The sequence below is a fragment of the Lissotriton vulgaris genome, chromosome 8, assembly GCF_964263255.1.
Source record: "Lissotriton vulgaris chromosome 8, aLisVul1.2, whole genome shotgun sequence".
Lineage (NCBI taxonomy): Eukaryota > Metazoa > Chordata > Amphibia > Caudata > Salamandridae > Lissotriton > Lissotriton vulgaris.
The window spans coordinates 1,351,155,261-1,351,172,194 of NC_141696.1; the positions used below are offsets into that span (position 1 = coordinate 1,351,155,261).

The 16,934-nt window shown below is 45.4% G+C and overlaps 1 protein-coding gene across 1 annotated transcript in view; it reads left to right on the forward strand.

Annotated features, from left to right (window-relative positions):
- The first annotated feature begins 638 nt into the window (after window positions 1-638).
- Window positions 639-16,934, forward strand: part of MAML2 (mastermind like transcriptional coactivator 2) — a 517,978-nt gene continuing 501,682 nt past the window's right edge. The window contains exon 1 of the mRNA XM_086935292.1: window positions 639-2,064. Within this exon, the coding sequence (XP_086791418.1) occupies window positions 1,651-2,064 (414 nt within the window). The 5' untranslated portion in view covers window positions 639-1,650. The remainder of the gene's footprint in view (window positions 2,065-16,934) is intronic.

Genomic DNA, 16,934 nt, shown 5'->3' on the forward strand with positions numbered 1-16,934 from the left:
AGCTGCGCAGTCAGTATGGCCTCTTATCTATTTACTTGGTGATGATTGGTTATCATACTCTCTTTTTTTCACGTTCCCATGGCCCAGTTGTTGTCTGGCCCTCTGGGAACTGTAGTTTTTTCTCTTTCTGGCTGCTATTGCAATAAATGCAAGATTAGAAAGCATAATACTCGCCTCCGTGTCTTTAATAAAATTAAGACTTTCCGTCATAATAACTAGGAAAATCTACATTTCCACACATTGCCTTTTTGTACGATATCGTTTTATAAATGAAACTATATGTCTGTGCAAATATAGTGGCTATGTTAATGAAAAATGTGCTTTCTGTAAATGAAAGTGTGCTACCACAAGATGCTCTAGTACAGTCCAAAAAAAAAATCCCCCGCCTCATGTCTATTAGAGCTGGCTTGGTCGTAGAAGTGGCTCTATAAAATATGATGTAGTGTGATGATTTACATTTCTTCCCTTTGGCCACTAGATGTCCTCCTAGACCGCTATATTGTTTTTACTCGTCATAAAACTCAATGCCTGCAGTTACCCTGCACGTCCACTAGAGCGCACAGTGTCCCTTTGTGTTGTAGTCCTCACTAACTCTCGCACACACAACTAAAGTCTATTGTAACCCCCTGTGCGTACACCAGCAGCTAACAACTCAGCAGAACGGGAAGGGAAAGCCCACTCCGCACTGATTTCACAGAAAAACTGAGCCATCCAAAAGGGCCGGAGCAGCGCCGGCAGCCAGAGCCCCCTTTCTGGGCACGGAAGAAAGGTACGTGCAGAGAAAATGACGGGCTGGGGCTCTTCCTGTAAACTGCTGGAAGTTTGCTAAATTTCCCCAGAATTTGTAACTCTTTGCCGGAGCACTGACCGAGCCAGCAGCGGAGTTAACGATGCTCTGATAGGACGGGAGAAGAGTTATGCAGTGGGGGAAAGTTGTTGAATCTGCCTTACAGAGGACCCTTTGAATTGCGGGACGGAAAGGAACAGCATCAGGGGGAAGTGTCCGCGTGCCCCCACGGCGCCCCGGCTGCAGCATGCCGTGAGAAGAGGCGTCTGTGCTCGAGCGCTGATAACTCCAGCATCCCTTGTTTTGGCCATGGGTGCGTTGCCCGCTCCTAAGATGCTGAAATTGTGGTGAAGTGACAGAGAACCAGGCGTCCACATAGGACTCCTCGGGCCACAATCAGCCCCTTGGTTTTTTGACTCCCGCAGCCGATGGGAAAATCACTTTTTTGGAACCAGAGAGGTTTGCTGCTGCTGTCGCAACTTTTTCTACTTTTCTGGATTTTATATTTCTACACACTCGTGAGATTGCAATAAACCCTGTCCGCTTGCTGTCTGGGCTCAAAGAGTTCGTTCTTTCTGGGACCAGCCTGCAGAAGAACATAGTGGATCAAGACCTTGTCAAATTTGCACCAAGATTTGGATGGTGCAGGAAGTGTTGCTCCTGCAGAAGAGAAGCTATTGGTTTTGGTGTGCGGTCATCTGCTCACATTGCCAATGTCCAGGAGGAAGTGAAGGGGGCCTGCATTTGCCTACCCAGCCCAGGCACCCATGGTGCCCAGGTAGCACATTGTAAGTCCTGCTTACCATTGCATTGCGTTGGCCTGGGGCAGTGTGCCTGCGGAGAGCAGCGGGGTGGCTGGCAGCATGGGGGACACCGTTCCCTCCCGCGCTCCTCCTGGAGGCCTCGGAGTAGGGGTCCCAGGGGCCGGCCTTCTTGGCGGTGGCTCCATCACTCCTCGGGTACATATTGTGGAGCGCCTCAGAGCGCGGATTGCCACCTGTCGCCAGCATCACCTGACCTGCGAGGGGCGCTATGAGCGCAACAGGGCAGAAACCTCAGAGAGGGAGCGGGAGAGCACCTTGCAGCTCCTGAACCTCGTGCAGCATGGACAGAGCGGGAGAAAGAGCACCAAGCACAGCAAGGCGAGTGCTGCCCCGCCACCCGACTACCACCAGCAGCACCTGATGAGCGCCGACAGCAGTGGCAATGCCATTGGTGGGGATCAGCAAGCGTCGGCCTCTGCTACTGGGGACCCCAGGAGCTCCACCCTCATTGCCGTAAGTCATCACACATCCTTCATGTTTCATTTCAGCTCTTGCTGGGAAGAAGATATTCCTCTGCTCTATGCAAAAATTTTTAGCATTTATTCATAATTATTATTATTAATAACAAAGTATTTCTTGGGTGTCATGTGCAGTTGTGTGGCTGCTGCAGAGCACCAAATAGATATTGTGACCCTGAGGTTGTAAATGTGATTGACCTTCAACTTTCTCATGATCTTCAATACTGGGATATTTTAGTCTACTGTGGTTTCTGAACCCATTAAAAATTGAGACGTGGAAAGGATGCTTAATTAAATACTATTTATAGAGTAAATCTAGCCTCATGCAACATCTGCATAAGTGAGTGGTCCAAACTGGAAGCATTTGACTGCACAGTGTCCATGTATCTAAAACAAGTGTTCCTTTTCTGAAACGTTAGCTCATTTTTTATAGACTTCTGTTATTTCATGTACTCTGTTGCATTGTGCACCGATGAACAATCTTATTCTCCCCTCTTGTTGAATCCACAAGACCCTACCCGCCAGCATGATTGAGACTTCCAGGGCAGGGCATACATTTCCCATAAATTGTCCCTCTTTTGTTTCAGAGCCACTCAGTTGGATTGTGTAGACCATGGGTTTGAGGAGACTGCTAGGCTGAGTTAAGGGCCACAGTGGTTGTGGTGGTAATGATATTGGTGATGGAGGTCGTGGTGGTGGTGGTGGTTGCACCTCATGAGATGGCGCTGACCGACAGGTCTGTAAGAGTGAGACCTCCTCTCTCTTCTGAACAAACTCCAAGGTCCCACCAAACTACTAGACTGCACCAATGAAATAATGTTAACAAAAGATTTTCACCTGGAAGTGAAATGCTGACCTTACGGCTGATAACGCCAATGAATCTTTGCTTAAGGGTAAGATGGTAAAGCAGTGGGTGACTCAGATACACATAGTTTCACAGTTAACTACAGTGGAAAATCATGCTGACTGTGTCCACTTTGTGTTTGACAGCGTTGGGACTGGCACACGTGTTGAGCTCATGATTTTCACAAAGATTTAATTTGCATATCGTTGATCATATGTCATCTTATTTCTGGTTACAACATTTCTCGTTATGGAAGATAGATTATAAGTTATTTGCCATATGAGTGTATGAATTTACTTATCATGTTGCCCTTGTCCTCCCCCTTTTTCTTTTTCCTCTCCCTTTATTGTTTTCAATATATACTCCTTGCTTCTCTTTTGCATATGATTTGTTGTTCATTGTTTATGCTTTAATAGTTCAATAAACTTTCCTTTAAACTTAAAAAAATGATTTTCACAAAGTGGGCATAAGCCCGGGACCATTGGTGTTGCCCCATGAAATGGCTGGGATGAGAAGGTGATAGTCCTTAGACTTGTCTTCAGATCCTGCTAGGATTGCATAAGGTGTGCCTCACAGACAGCGCTATATGGTGTTTGTGGGAGCCTTATGTCTGCAGTGCTCTGTGAGCCGATGTGGTCACATTCAATCTAGCCCTTGAAAGCTCAGACCTAGCGCTATCACTCAAACTTGAGACGACATCTGTCCACTGCGTCAATTTCAAATCTTAGAAATGTATATTAATTCATGCTGTTATTACTGTACAGTGCCGCGGTCTCTAGGCGCTGTAGGGGTCTCTATGCACAGACTGTGACATGTAGTGGGAGGCCCTCCTTGCAGTCGTGTTGGTGGTCCTGTGTGGTTGGGGGCGGGCCGTGCATCCTTCCGCCAACCTGTCCAAGTGTGCGCAGTATCCTCTGCCCTTTGTAGGTTTCCCATATTTGTTTTTGGTACAGCAGGTGCAGGGAGAGTTTACCCTCAGCCCAGGAGGGAGAGGTTTGCCAGAATTTTTGTGGTCTTTTACAACCTAACATGGGGTATAAGAGCCAACTTCCCTCGCTTGCATTGAGGCACATGTTAAGTTTGCTCCCCGCCTCTGTGTAGGTGTTCCAAGAGGGGCGCGCGCTCTTGTGACCCCACAGCCCGCGTGCCTAGGGTCAGGGTTGTGTGCAGTTGTGTTTTTCTTTCTGTGGGTTTTGCTTTTTGACGTGCGATGCATTACTGCACAACATGGGTGCATCAAAAAGCAAGTTTCAAAACCAAAGCTATGATCACATCTCACTAATGACAGGTTTTGGTCTGTCGATTGCAGCTGTGCATAATTTCTTTTAACAATATTTATTTCCGAAACAGTTCTTAAAAAAACACCGAGTTTCTTCTGGGAAGTTGTGCCTGGCACATGGAACACCTCTGTTAAAGGGAAGGTTTCTCGGGCTGCTGCCTATGATTCAGAGGGCCTTCCTCCCTTCTCCCCCTCCCCTCCCCCACCCCTCTCCCTTCCCTCCCCCAACGCATGCAATACCAGAGACATGAGGGTTTCCGAAGTCCACTTTTGTATTCTAGGTTGTCAGAACTTTCTCCTTAAAGTGGCATTCGCTGAAACGTATGCTTTTTGTACAAATCAGACGTGCGTGTTTTACACGATTAATGTGCTTACGTTTAATAAGGTGTCCATTATGTTGCGAATTGAATGCATGACCAGGTTCACACTTTTGTTGCCTTTTTTGCGACTATATGTATGTTGTGTTCTGTTCGAGTATTTACAGCGCCGGCTTTAGGGCAGTGCCACTGGTGCGGCCGCACAGGGCGCTGACCTGGAGGGGGGCATCGACCTGGGGGGGGGGGCGGAAGGGGGGGAGTGTTTAGCAAGAATTCATGAATAAAAAGCACCTGCTGCAGAATTCCTTGTGCGTCCAACTTTCAGGCAGCAATACAAATGTCAAGATAACTGTTGGTTAATGTTCCTGCTAGAGTTGTCCAGTGGCAGTGTAGCGCAGAGGGTTAAAAGCCCGCAGCAGAGAACACATCTGTATTTTATGTGGATAGCTGAGTGGAGTAGTAAACCCAGCCTTTACCAGCGCTTTAAAGAATGAAATGTATGTGAGAGAGGGTCTATGGAGAGATAAGGGGCACTTTTGCCAGGGGGCTGGGGGGTCATGGGGGGTCCGGGGATCCGAGGAGGAGGAGTCCATGGGGGGGCGGGCACCACTAGCGCTAAATTCGCCCTTGCTTATTTATATAGCGCGCTTTATACCATTACACCATTAGTATACCCTCAGAGTGCCTGGCCCGGTTGTGTTTGTTTGTAACATCAGCATTCAGAATTCTAGTTATTGTGGTATGGCATTGGCTAATCCACCTCTCCCATTAATGGACCTTTAAAAATCTCCCACAACCCACAGTTTTACTATGAGAATTGTTAAAAGAATTTGAACCATCTGTGTCATGATAACTATTAACTCTTTAAGGGTATGTTTTTATTACTCTTTCCTTTGTTGTTATTGAAATCAGATTTTGAATAAGCATTCACTGGCAGAGAGTAGTTTTATTTTTGTTTAGAACAGGTGTGGGATGATAAGGTATGGAGTTTAATGCGTCATAAGTATGGTTGCACAGGTTTGGGGTCCATGCACTACAATGGTTCTGATGTTAGCAAGTTCGATGGCAGGGAACTGCGACCCCAAAACTGCAGTAAAAGAGGTTACATGAAAAAAGTCTCAAGAAGACCCCCATGAATCCCTCTTTCTTCAGCAGGCAGCAGCAGGCAATGATTATTCCCCTGCTTAAAAAGCCTGGTCTGGATGCGGAGGTGTTGGCGAATTATAGACCTATCTCGCTCCTGCCGGCCTTCGCGAAGGTCATTGAAAAGCATGTGCATAAGGTGCTTGCCGATTACTTGGAGTCCCACGACCTACTGCACCCCACCCAGTCAGGTTTCCGCGCCAATCTTAGCACCGAAACAGCTCTCCTGGAAGTCTCGGAGGCGATAAAGGAGGTGCTGGATTCGGGGGGGAGAGCGATGCTGGTGATGTTAGATCTGTCGGCGGCCTTTGACACCGTCCCCCATGAGGGTCTTCTGGAGAGACTCTCAGAGATCGGTCTCCGGGGGACGGTGCTCCAGTGGTTTCGATCTTTTCTGGCAGGCCGTCGACAAACGGTCTGGGCCTCTGCTTGCTCCGCCGAGATGTCGCCATTGGGTGTCGGAGTTCCTCAGGGCTCAGTACTGAGTCCAACTCTTTTTAACATCTTCATGACCCCTCTGGCGGCACTGGCGGAGTCTTTCGGGGCTCAGATCGTTTCCTATGCCGATGACACCCAGCTCCTCTTCACCTGTGAGAAGGGTGCGGACTTCGATGGAGATAGGATCCAGGGTTGCCTTGAGGCTGTGTTTCAGTGGTTCCAACATAACAGCCTCAAGTGCAACTCGGATAAATCCGAGGTCCTCTTTTTTGGGTGCAGTTCGGACCCGGACTGGAAAGTGTGGTGGCCTGAGAACATGTTTCCACCAGCAAGTTCGTCCCAGGTGGCAAAAAACCTTGGGATCAAGATCGACAATGGCCTCACACTACGCTCACAGGTAATCGGTCTCACTGGCACCTGCTTTGGACTGCTCCGGATGCTACGCAAGTTTCTTCCCCTGTTATCGGAGGAACACAGGAAGATCACGGTTCAGGCGTTTATAGGTTCGAGAATTGACTATTCCAACGTCCTCTATCTCGGCCTGCCAGAATACCTGCTCCAACGGTTACAGGTTGTCCAGAACTCGGCAGCACGCGCCATTTATGGACTTTCTCGCCGTGCTAGAGCCTCGGGTCTCCTGGAGGCTCTTCACTGGCTTCCTGTCCGGAAGCGGATAATTTTTAAGACTCTAACTCTGGCATACAAAGCCTTGCATTCCTCCGGAGCAAAATACCTTCAGAAAAGGCTAACATTTTACCACCCTGCTAGGCCGCTCAGGTCAGGAGCCTTGTTTCTTGCTACGGTTCCTCGTGTCAAGAGAGCCCGCATCGGAGGCCGCTCTTTTAAACTACTAGCGCCTCAGTTGTGGAATAAACTGCCTGTGTCCCTGCGCAGCTCCCCTAACCAGTTAGCATTTAGGAAAGGGCTCAAAACTTGGCTTTTCACCTCTTAGTTCCTGGCCCTATTAGGTTTCCTTCTCTCTGTTTTTACTCACTCTCCTTGTTGTGTTACGAGATTGTGTGCAATTCAAAGCGTCGGGACACTCTTCTGAGTAGCTGTACGCTATATAAAACCCCGGGATAACATAACATAACATAACAGTGTCACCTCCTCAGCCTGCATCATTCCCTCCTCCCGGCCAATCCCATCACTGTGTCCTCCTCTCCTGCTTCACTGTGTTTTCCCCTCCATGCCTTTGTCCTTCACCTCCCCCAGTTTCCCAGATACTGTCTTGCTGTGCACCAACACTGTGTTGAAGCTGTTCTCACCCGTGTCACATCTTCTTGCATTCACACTTGTCAGTGTCGCATAAAGTGAGCACTGCGGGCAGGGCCGGACTGGCCGTAGCGCGAACCGGGCAATCCCCCGATGCGCCGCATGGGTGGGGGCCGGTTTTGGGCCCCTGGGGGCCGTTTTTGTTACAGGGCTGCCCTGTAACAAAATCGTCCAAAAACCGGCCCTGGCAAAGAGCTCGGCGGCACCCCCAATCCCCTGCGGTGGGGGGGCAGCCGAGCACTTTGCCAGGGCTGGTTTTAGTTCCCAGTCCGGCCCTGACTGCAGGCACCAAGTTAAGTTGCAGTCCGTCCTCTTAAATAGTTGCAGTGCTTGATAAGGGCTGTTTTACCACCTTAGACAGTGGTAAATGGGTGCTTGCCATGGGAACTTATAAACAATGTGTATCTTTTGGCTGCAAACGTTGTATCATTTGTTGACATGTCTAAAGTAAACAGAAAAGCAACATGACACAATTAAAACATGACAGGGCAAACAAAATGAGCAAAACAGAACACATCACCACTACCACAATGCAAAACAACATCATATTGCATTAATACTGCATGAACACAGCAGCACAAACAACAAAACACATCACCACCACAGCAGAATTCACACAACATATATGCACAAACATTCTTGTCACAGATTACAACCTTCAGAAACCTGCTTCACCATATAGTGGTAAAAGGTGTTTGCATCGAGCGGTGCCTTAGCTTACCACCAGGAACATGAAGTAGCGCCAAACAAAAGTATTGTGTGATCTGGTCCCCTATGTCAGCTCCTTTCTTCTACACTTCCAAAGAACTCTTCTCTGTCCGCACTCATCCCTCCCCTTCCTAACAACACCTCACTTGTGCTAACTTCTAGTCAAATTCAGTGGCTTTATTTGACTACCGTAGGTGGCTGAAATTCTTTCCCTAGAATGCCAGGTTAGAGCTAGTCTGTGGATTCCTACCTCTGCCTCTATGGGGTACAGTCCTTATTCCTTCTGTGGTTTAGGGATGATCTGCAAGTCCCCCTGCCGGCAGCCACTAGTCTCACGTACTTTCCACCGGACCACCATTGAAACCAATGAAGCAGGGTCTCATGACCCTCTGCAAAAGTTTGGATCTGTACTTTTTTAGCTGAGCATTTACAGTACTTTATTCATACCGAATACATCTCTTAATCTCAATTAAAACATACATTTCTAGAAAATGCTCTGAAAGTGTATCAATTTAATTCGATTTTAGTTGTTCAAAGGGTCTGGGTGATTTTTTTATTTCTATTTCATTTAGATGTGGATAAGATTTGGATTTTTGGGCGATTTCTAGCATCTGTATTTTCACTTAGATTTGGATAAGAGCATAGCTCATAAATTCATCAAATGTATGGAGATCTCAGTGTAGCTTTAGCACAGGTGTAGAGTAGGAGATCACGCAATATCCTTTTCTGTGGCTGACTTAGAGGCAGATTTAGCTGTTTGCCTGTCTCATGTTGTCCACTAAATATTTCTATCCTACACATACATATTTAAATGTATACACTGACATTTGGTCTGCCATCGTCATCTGTTTTTCGGTAGTTTGTTGCTCACATTTTGCTTCCGACCACCACAACATACTGCAAAGGACAGTGGGTTGGTCCACTTCTGCCACTGCCTCTCTTCTCTGTCAGTGACCGGAGTATGTTTTGTGCTTGTACACATCCGCCTAAAAAGTAGTCCTCTTCAGTGCCAGTAGTGGTGGTCCACTATCTGATTTTATTCATGTTTTTATTTTTAGTTTTGTAGTGGGTCACTTTTTACGTATTTATTTTAATTTGTGCACCAATCCTTGGCATCATTCTTTTGGCTTTTCACTACTTTTAAACCTTTAATGCCTATGGCATATGTTTGCAAAGTGAAAGAGACCAAAAAAAAAATATTGAAGGTTTTCCAAGATCTTTGGCTTTGTCAGTGTTCTTTTCATACTGGGTGTAAGAAGTGTTCATTCAGTAAGCTCGCTGCTTGCATTATGACTTGTGATTGCTGTTCCAGTTGTAATCACGGTCATTGTGTGTAAGTGCAACAATAGCCAATATCCCGCCCTTTAAAAGGTTGAATATGTTCTGCTCTTGTCACCCAGTCTACAGTTGCATATCCTATTGTTAAATGTACAGCAGTGCAGTGGGAAGTATCCCAGGATTTGAAAGGTTGCATAGTGTCTGCTCATGGGCTCAAGGGTCTGCTCATGCCACCATCTGGCTACTGGGCCAGGCGAGCAATGAATGTGCTGTTTGAGTGTAACATGTAGACAGCACATGCTTCCTCTGCAAGGACTGTGCAATGCAGATAGATCCACAATACTGACCACTAGGAAAACACATACACACACGCGCCCTTTCTTTCAATTACTGTGGTTTGTATAGTTGAATATGTACAATGTATCTGCATTTTAAAAGGTATGACCGAGCATGAGTGGGAATTACCGGGCGTTTATGAGCACTGCCATAACAACAAAACATTTCATGATGTCCGTCCCCTAAAATCATATACATGGAGACATAGAGATATCCTGGATACATACAGCTGAAAGAAAGAAGATGCAGTCACAGATCCACTGCAGAGTAACCTCTACTGCCAGATGTAGTAGAAGTCATCAACAGATAGCCTCAAATATATGATTCTGAAAAGAACATTTCGGTATGCTGCCACATAACATATTATTTCAATACTAAAAATATTCGTATACTTTTGTCCAGTTAATATTAGCCAATAACACTAAAGGAACAGCATTGCAGCTGCTCTGTTATTGCATATATTACTATTGCTAATTCCAGTGTTAATATGACACCCCCCTGGCCCTGCCATCTCACATGGACTTTTCTCCTCTTTTATTTGAATATATTCTGGAAAAATTAAACAGTGTTTTGTTTCGCTTCGTTTCAGTATCTAGCCTTTGATAACATATGGCAGAAGCGATCTGCAATGTGTGGACGTTTTAAATATCATTCGTTGTTTTATTTGATTTGTTTTTAGAAAAATGTTAAGGCTCGTTCCAAATCAATGGGCTTCCCTGGTCTTCACCCACACTGTGTGCATGTACTGTGGTTGGTGTGGGGTCTTGCTGGAGGTCAGGTCCTGTGCACAGCCCCCACACTGTACCTCCGAAGGCAGTGCCTGTTCAGTGTCAGGCCTGGCAAAAGCTAGTCGCTGCACCCTGTGCCTGCTGTGTGCACCTAAAGGTTGTTTGCAGTGGGTTGTGGATGTACAGGGATTCAACGGCCAGTCTGATCTTCAACGGGAGACTGCAATGAATCCCCACAGTGCACAGCTAACTATCATGTCCAGTGGATTGACTCTCCACAGAGACTGGAGGCAGGGTCAGTCCAAAACCCAACCCCACCCTCAAGAACCACAGCACCTCAAGAACCTCAGGCTGTGCATTATTTTCACATTCAGTACAGATCCAGTAGCTCAAGGTTAGATCATGTATATATTAATGCACACAATATCAGTAAATAACACATATGCAGAGAAAGAATTGTGTATTCATAGGGATGTAATTGATGATGTCAGTGGTCAGGTGACACTAGTCATGGCATCTATGATGTAATGTGGGGGAAAGTTGGCGTTTTTCTAAAGTTTGAATGCAGAAGCAATAAGAGCTGAGCTAACCAGCACTATGTATCTTGGAGTGGTTACCTAATTGAGGAATATGATAACATGCGGATGGATGAGACGTGTGACCTTTTAAACTCAATAAAATATGTATTAAAAAAATCAATGATGTCATTTGTGATATCAACTGTGTCATCATGTTTGCGTTCATGAACAGTGTTTTGGGGGCAACTTATAGTTTTCTCTGCTAAACATACCGGCCTTTTTAAGTGTTTTAAGGCTTTGTAAGCATAATGTCGGTTTGAAGTTTTTTCCAGGACATTTCTGAGAATTTTTAACCGTAGGTTAATAATTTATGAGCAAAACAAACCAACACTTTTCAGTTTATGTGTTTGATGATATTCTACACCTACCTCTCATTTTTTTGATGTTTGTTTTTTTATATTTCAACCCTGCAGTAAACCACAACTGCGCATAGCCTTGGGAAATCTGTAGAGGAGCCTGGCCGCAGGGCCTAGCCTCAGCATAGGCCTGGTGCCCATCTCACCGGGCAGCCAGTCATTCATGCACACAGCAGGGTGCCTGCATGACCTGTCCTGTGGCCAGGCCCTGCTCCCAATTCATTGTGCAGCGTACGCTTGCTGCACATGGCCTTGTACCCTAAACTGTGGGGGTGGCAGGATGACTTGTCACCAGGACTTTCTCCACTCTCTTTTTTTAAAAAAAATTTTTTATTAACATTGCCCAATAGTCCATACTTTTCACGGAGTACTTGAATTAATACACAGTGAGGTCTATACATCTCATCAATATGAGTTACAGAGGGAACAGGAGATTAGAGAAACACATAGGAAACGTTGCCCCGGGAGGCCTGGACACCATGGTAAATTTGTGGAACACTCCTCGGGTCATACAAACCACCGCCCCATCGTCCCACTCCGGCTGTTGCATATCATTATCTCATGCTCATCCCCCTAAACCTTCGCCAGGGCGCGACCATATTCGTTCCCTTTTTTTTAACACACCCCCTACTCTTGTACACAGTTTCTTCAGTCCGCTGGCACCAGTCGAGGTTGCGCACCCACTCTTCCAGTGTCGGAGGTAAAGGCCCCACCTCCTGGCAATGTTAGGCTTAGCTATCCCCGCAGCAAGAGCCAGACTTTCTCCACTCGCAACATATGACCAACTCTCAATGTGCATGGCCAGAGTTTGTCTGCACCAGCTCTTCTGTGCAGTGGTAACTGGGTGCAGGACCTATACCCACCCCAGTGCAAACAGTGCTGACTACACCCACCCTTTGACATTGTATAAACACACAGTGAAGCTTCTTTTTTTAGATTTGCTTTTCAGAATTCGAACTCACCAGAAGGTTTTAGAACTCTATTTGGATTTAGAACCAGAACATGGAGCACAAACTAGAATCTGAGTTTGTGAACCCTACACCAAAAACAGTTTTTTTTTCATTTTGGGGGGCAGTAGTTGCCCCTTTAGGCCCCACTCCTGTATCCTCCATAGATTTAAACGATACTCCCAATGCCCTATTTTAGCTTTAGATATACTTTTTTTTCTAAGACACTTTTTTCAGTTAATTCTGTAAATGCAGCAGACACATAACATTTCATCTGATCACTCAGGTCCCCTGGCCCAGTATTGGGTCCAAGAACCCCCAGTAGATGACAAGATAAAATGATCCCTCGCTCAATGGGATTTATGGAGGTTTTATACACAGGGTCCAAGATTGTTGACAAATATTAATAGCACAGATATACAAAGACTTATGGCTAGTTACTTCCAGTTCACTCTACTCCTTTTTGCAATGCAAATAGCCCAAAAGTTACTTAATGGATTTACACCAAACTGTAAAGAAGACACTGAATGCTAGTTTCTTGGAAAGTTCGATGTAATGCAATTCATTGATTTCTTTCCTGTTGTGGAGAGAGCAAAGGTGTCTCACATTAGTGTTAAAAAAGCATTTTTGTCACTCCTGTATTTAACTCTCCACCCCTGGATGGATCTGCACGAAATATGACAGGCTGAAACTTAACCATAGTTTTGTGAGGATTCATCAAGTGGCTGTTGGTTTATTAGCAATTCAAAAAAAGCATTTTCATTAGAATGTGAGAATTTACCTTAAATCTCCATTAAATGAAATCTGCAGTGACTGACTGCGCGCCCACCATGCACACTGCTAAACTCACTCAACAGCGCCTGGTCTGCACACTGAACTCTGACATACTATCCCTCTCCGCCAGTAATATTTGTTATACTCCCAGTGTGCATCATGATTAAGGAAAGAAGGGACCCTTTAACTGAAAGCTATCATATTCTTTACCTGCAGCTTGCATTCTGCATGTCTGTGTTACTTAAGCTGACACACTGCATTATCTTCTACAATATCAATCACTTTATTTATATTTGTAGCGTGAAAGCTTAGATGTATTTCGACGCCATTTTAAACATATTCCACGTTTTACCAACCCAGATGTAAACTCATTTTCCCTTTCGATTTCCGCATATTATGCAACAGATGTCAGGGATCGGCTGAGGGAGCCAAAAACATGCCACTGACTGCAAAAACAAACCAGCTTATCATCAGCAGCCAACTTTTGAAAAACACAGAAACTTTGTTTTCCATGTAATTGAAGTGGCTTTACGGTTTTCAGACTTTGAAAGTTGGACCCCTCTGTGAAGACGCACCAATGGGTGGGTGCCTGCGTTTCATGTCAAACACAGGCAGCGTTCAGTGTCTTGAGCTCTGTGATGTGGTGCAGGCATCAATGCACGCTGTGCTTCTCTCACAAACTCGTCCACAGAGCTGTTCCTATTAAAACCCAAGTTAGGGTTGGGAACTCTGAAGGAGCTGCTCCCAACCCAGCACATGGTGGTGGGAAAATCCTGAGGGCGGTAAATTGGGATCCGTGATTCTCCTTTTAGCGTCTGTATGAATACGTGCAGTGCCAGCCATTAATTCTGCCTGTGGGTCACATGCACACACATACACAACACATCTACACGCACACTCACTCACAACCACCCACTATTCACTAGCACATACACATGCAAAGCACCCATTCACAGCACACACGCATTAACAACACACATGCACATATACACATACATTCATAAATACACATGCATGCATGCACCAAAGATCAAAAAATCAACTTTACGCTGCAGCGGTGATCTCTGGTGGCGAAAGGAAGCCACCGAGGTTCCTAGATGGATTGGAATGCCGCCTCCTCTCATTGGCTGGCCTTGGGTCAGCCAATAAGAGGAGGTGGAAGTCCTTAAGAGTCACAGAGTGAGATGGGGTCAGTGAAAGTTCCTGACCCCACCCCACTCTGTGACGTGGTGTTACTTCAGAGTCTGAAACTGAAGTGTCCATGCTCGAGTCTATCAGTGATGCTGCCCCTCATTATGAGGGGGAGGGCCTTGCAGCGCTTTGCCTGGCTGAGGAGGTCACGCCCACAGGATTGTGAAATCCGCAGTCCAGCAAAGTTCAGCTCAGGCAGGCGCTGTGCATTTATCGCATTTATAGCACCTGGCTGCCTGACCTGAACATTAATAGTGTTTGTCAGGCTGACCTGTGCTCAGACTAATAGACACTCTTCATGTTTGCAAACATTGTGGGGTCAGGCCCCTTCACACTTAAGGATGGGCCACAGATGCATATGTGTCAATAATTACTTGATTTCTAAATCAAGGTGTGGCATAAGAGTCAACGCACAGAAAGGTTTGCAGTAAGCATGCGCCCTAAATATGATATGCTGAGTTCAGGTCTTGCCATTGAATTGCACAGATTCCTGTGCCAAATTTTGGGAGCTCTTCCCCCTCTTCAGTGTATAACATACCATAACATAACATGTGTATTTCCAAAGCTCACGTTCACCCAGGAGCGTATCTTGGCGATGAATAACAGATGTTTATTGTTACCCAAGTCAATGGTACTCATTTTCATGTTAATATTCTAATAGTTTTATCCAAGTTGATCTGCAGGTTATGTATTGTCCAAAGTTATCAGCACATCAAATGAACCCTCCTCTATCATCTTCTTCCCAATACACAGTTATCTATGAGGACACGGAAACTATAAGAGATTATACAAAAAACATACACAAAGTAGAAATCTGTTAAATACATATGTGTGCAAGACCCTCACTAAGTTGATCCACCAGCAATGTGAAACATACACAGGAAATACTCTGAAGGCCATACCTTGGAAGCCTTTGTGGTTCCCAAAATTTAAGACCATATACATATAAGGACGTTGATAGGCATAAAGTAAAGCCTACAGTATCAGGGTTTCGATCACATAGATTTCACTGGTGCAGTTCTGCATATTTCCATATTACATAGATTGCACTGGACATCCAGTGCAAATGTAATTTTTGCACTTATCTTGCAGTGCATATTTTGCTGCAAAACTACACTTTCACCAGTGCAATCAAGGTAATCACGAAATGTTGGTGCAGAACTGCATTAGTACTACTTTATACCATAAAGTCAGGCCTTAGGGGTTGCTGTTGCCGTGCAGTACACATTCATCCCAGAAGCCTTTATGAATGATAAATATTATAGCAGCCAACTGCGTATTGCCTCTGAAAGGTTCAGATCTTTCTCTAATGGTGGGACAAGCCAGCAAATCGGAGTCAGTGTGACTCTAGATAACCTTTAAAAGAATCATTGGCTACTTCTCTTGTGTGTATTCGTTCCATATGACATTGAGACAACAACACTGTTGTCCTCTAGGGAGGTGTCCTAGAACTGAAAAGTGGTAAGGGCCTGTCATGACATTCCTTCGCGCACTTTATGTTTATTCAACCAAGGCACTTAGATGCAATAAAGTCCCAGAACAAACATCAGCACCAATAGAACAGGTTCTGAAATAAACAGAACTGAAAAGAGATAAGGGCCTACCATGACATTCCTTCGTGCACTTTATGTTTATTCAACCAAGGCACTTAAACAGTGTAATAAATAAAGTACCAGTACTAACATCAGAACCAATAGAACAGGTTTCTGAAAAGTTAGGTTTTACATGCTTTTAACCGTTGATGAAGTCCTGTGGCCATTGCTTTATTTTTTTTTCAAATAAAATTGTTGTGTTTGCATTTTAGTTGACTTTACTGTAAGGAGTGTAGTGGTTTCCTGCTTAGTAAAAGTTGTAAAAACAGTCTTAGCGAGGAAAGCATTTATGTTTTAGACGGAGAAAATCTTGTTGCTCTTTGGCATTTGTACAAGGGGGAGAAATGTGGCAGTGCCTCTATTCAGAGGGGCCCTGGTGGGAAACCCGGTTCTGTGACTGCACGTCCAGTGCGTCAAAGATAGCCGACTCTTCCATTTCATGTAAGATAGCCCAGTGAACAATGGCTTCTGTGGGTGCAGGGGAACCCCTATATTTATGCACCCCAAAATATTACCTCAATGACTTGCCCACTGGTTAATGAATTGAATGCGGTGGTAAACCTCAATTTCATGGTGCCCCAGAGAAAAGGCACACCACAGCATATCAAAATACAGTCAATAGTAAGGGCTCACTCAATTGTTGAGTTCTGGATCAAGAATAAGATTTATTGCAAAAACTTGAAAGGTACGACATAGGGATAATAATGCCAAAAGCATGAAGGGCCAGATGTACGACCCTGTTTTGCATGCGCAAACGGGGTTTGCTACCCGTTTGCTCATGCAAAATACAATTGGGCCATGTACTAACCCTATTTAGCGAGTCGTAATTTTTCTGCGACTCGCTCAATAGGATTAGCGAGCCGCTATTAGGAAGGGGCGTTCCAAGGGCATCTCTTCCTAATAGCGAGTCAGAGGCCTATGTATGTCTGTTTGGTCGCAAAACAGTCGCAGTTTACCATCCTTCTCAGTAGGGTGGTAAAGCTCTCGCAAACGGGAAAGGGTCCCCAGGGGACCCCTACCCCTTTATGAATGCAGGGGAAATATTTTTTAGGGGCAGGCAGTGGTCCCAGGGACCACTACC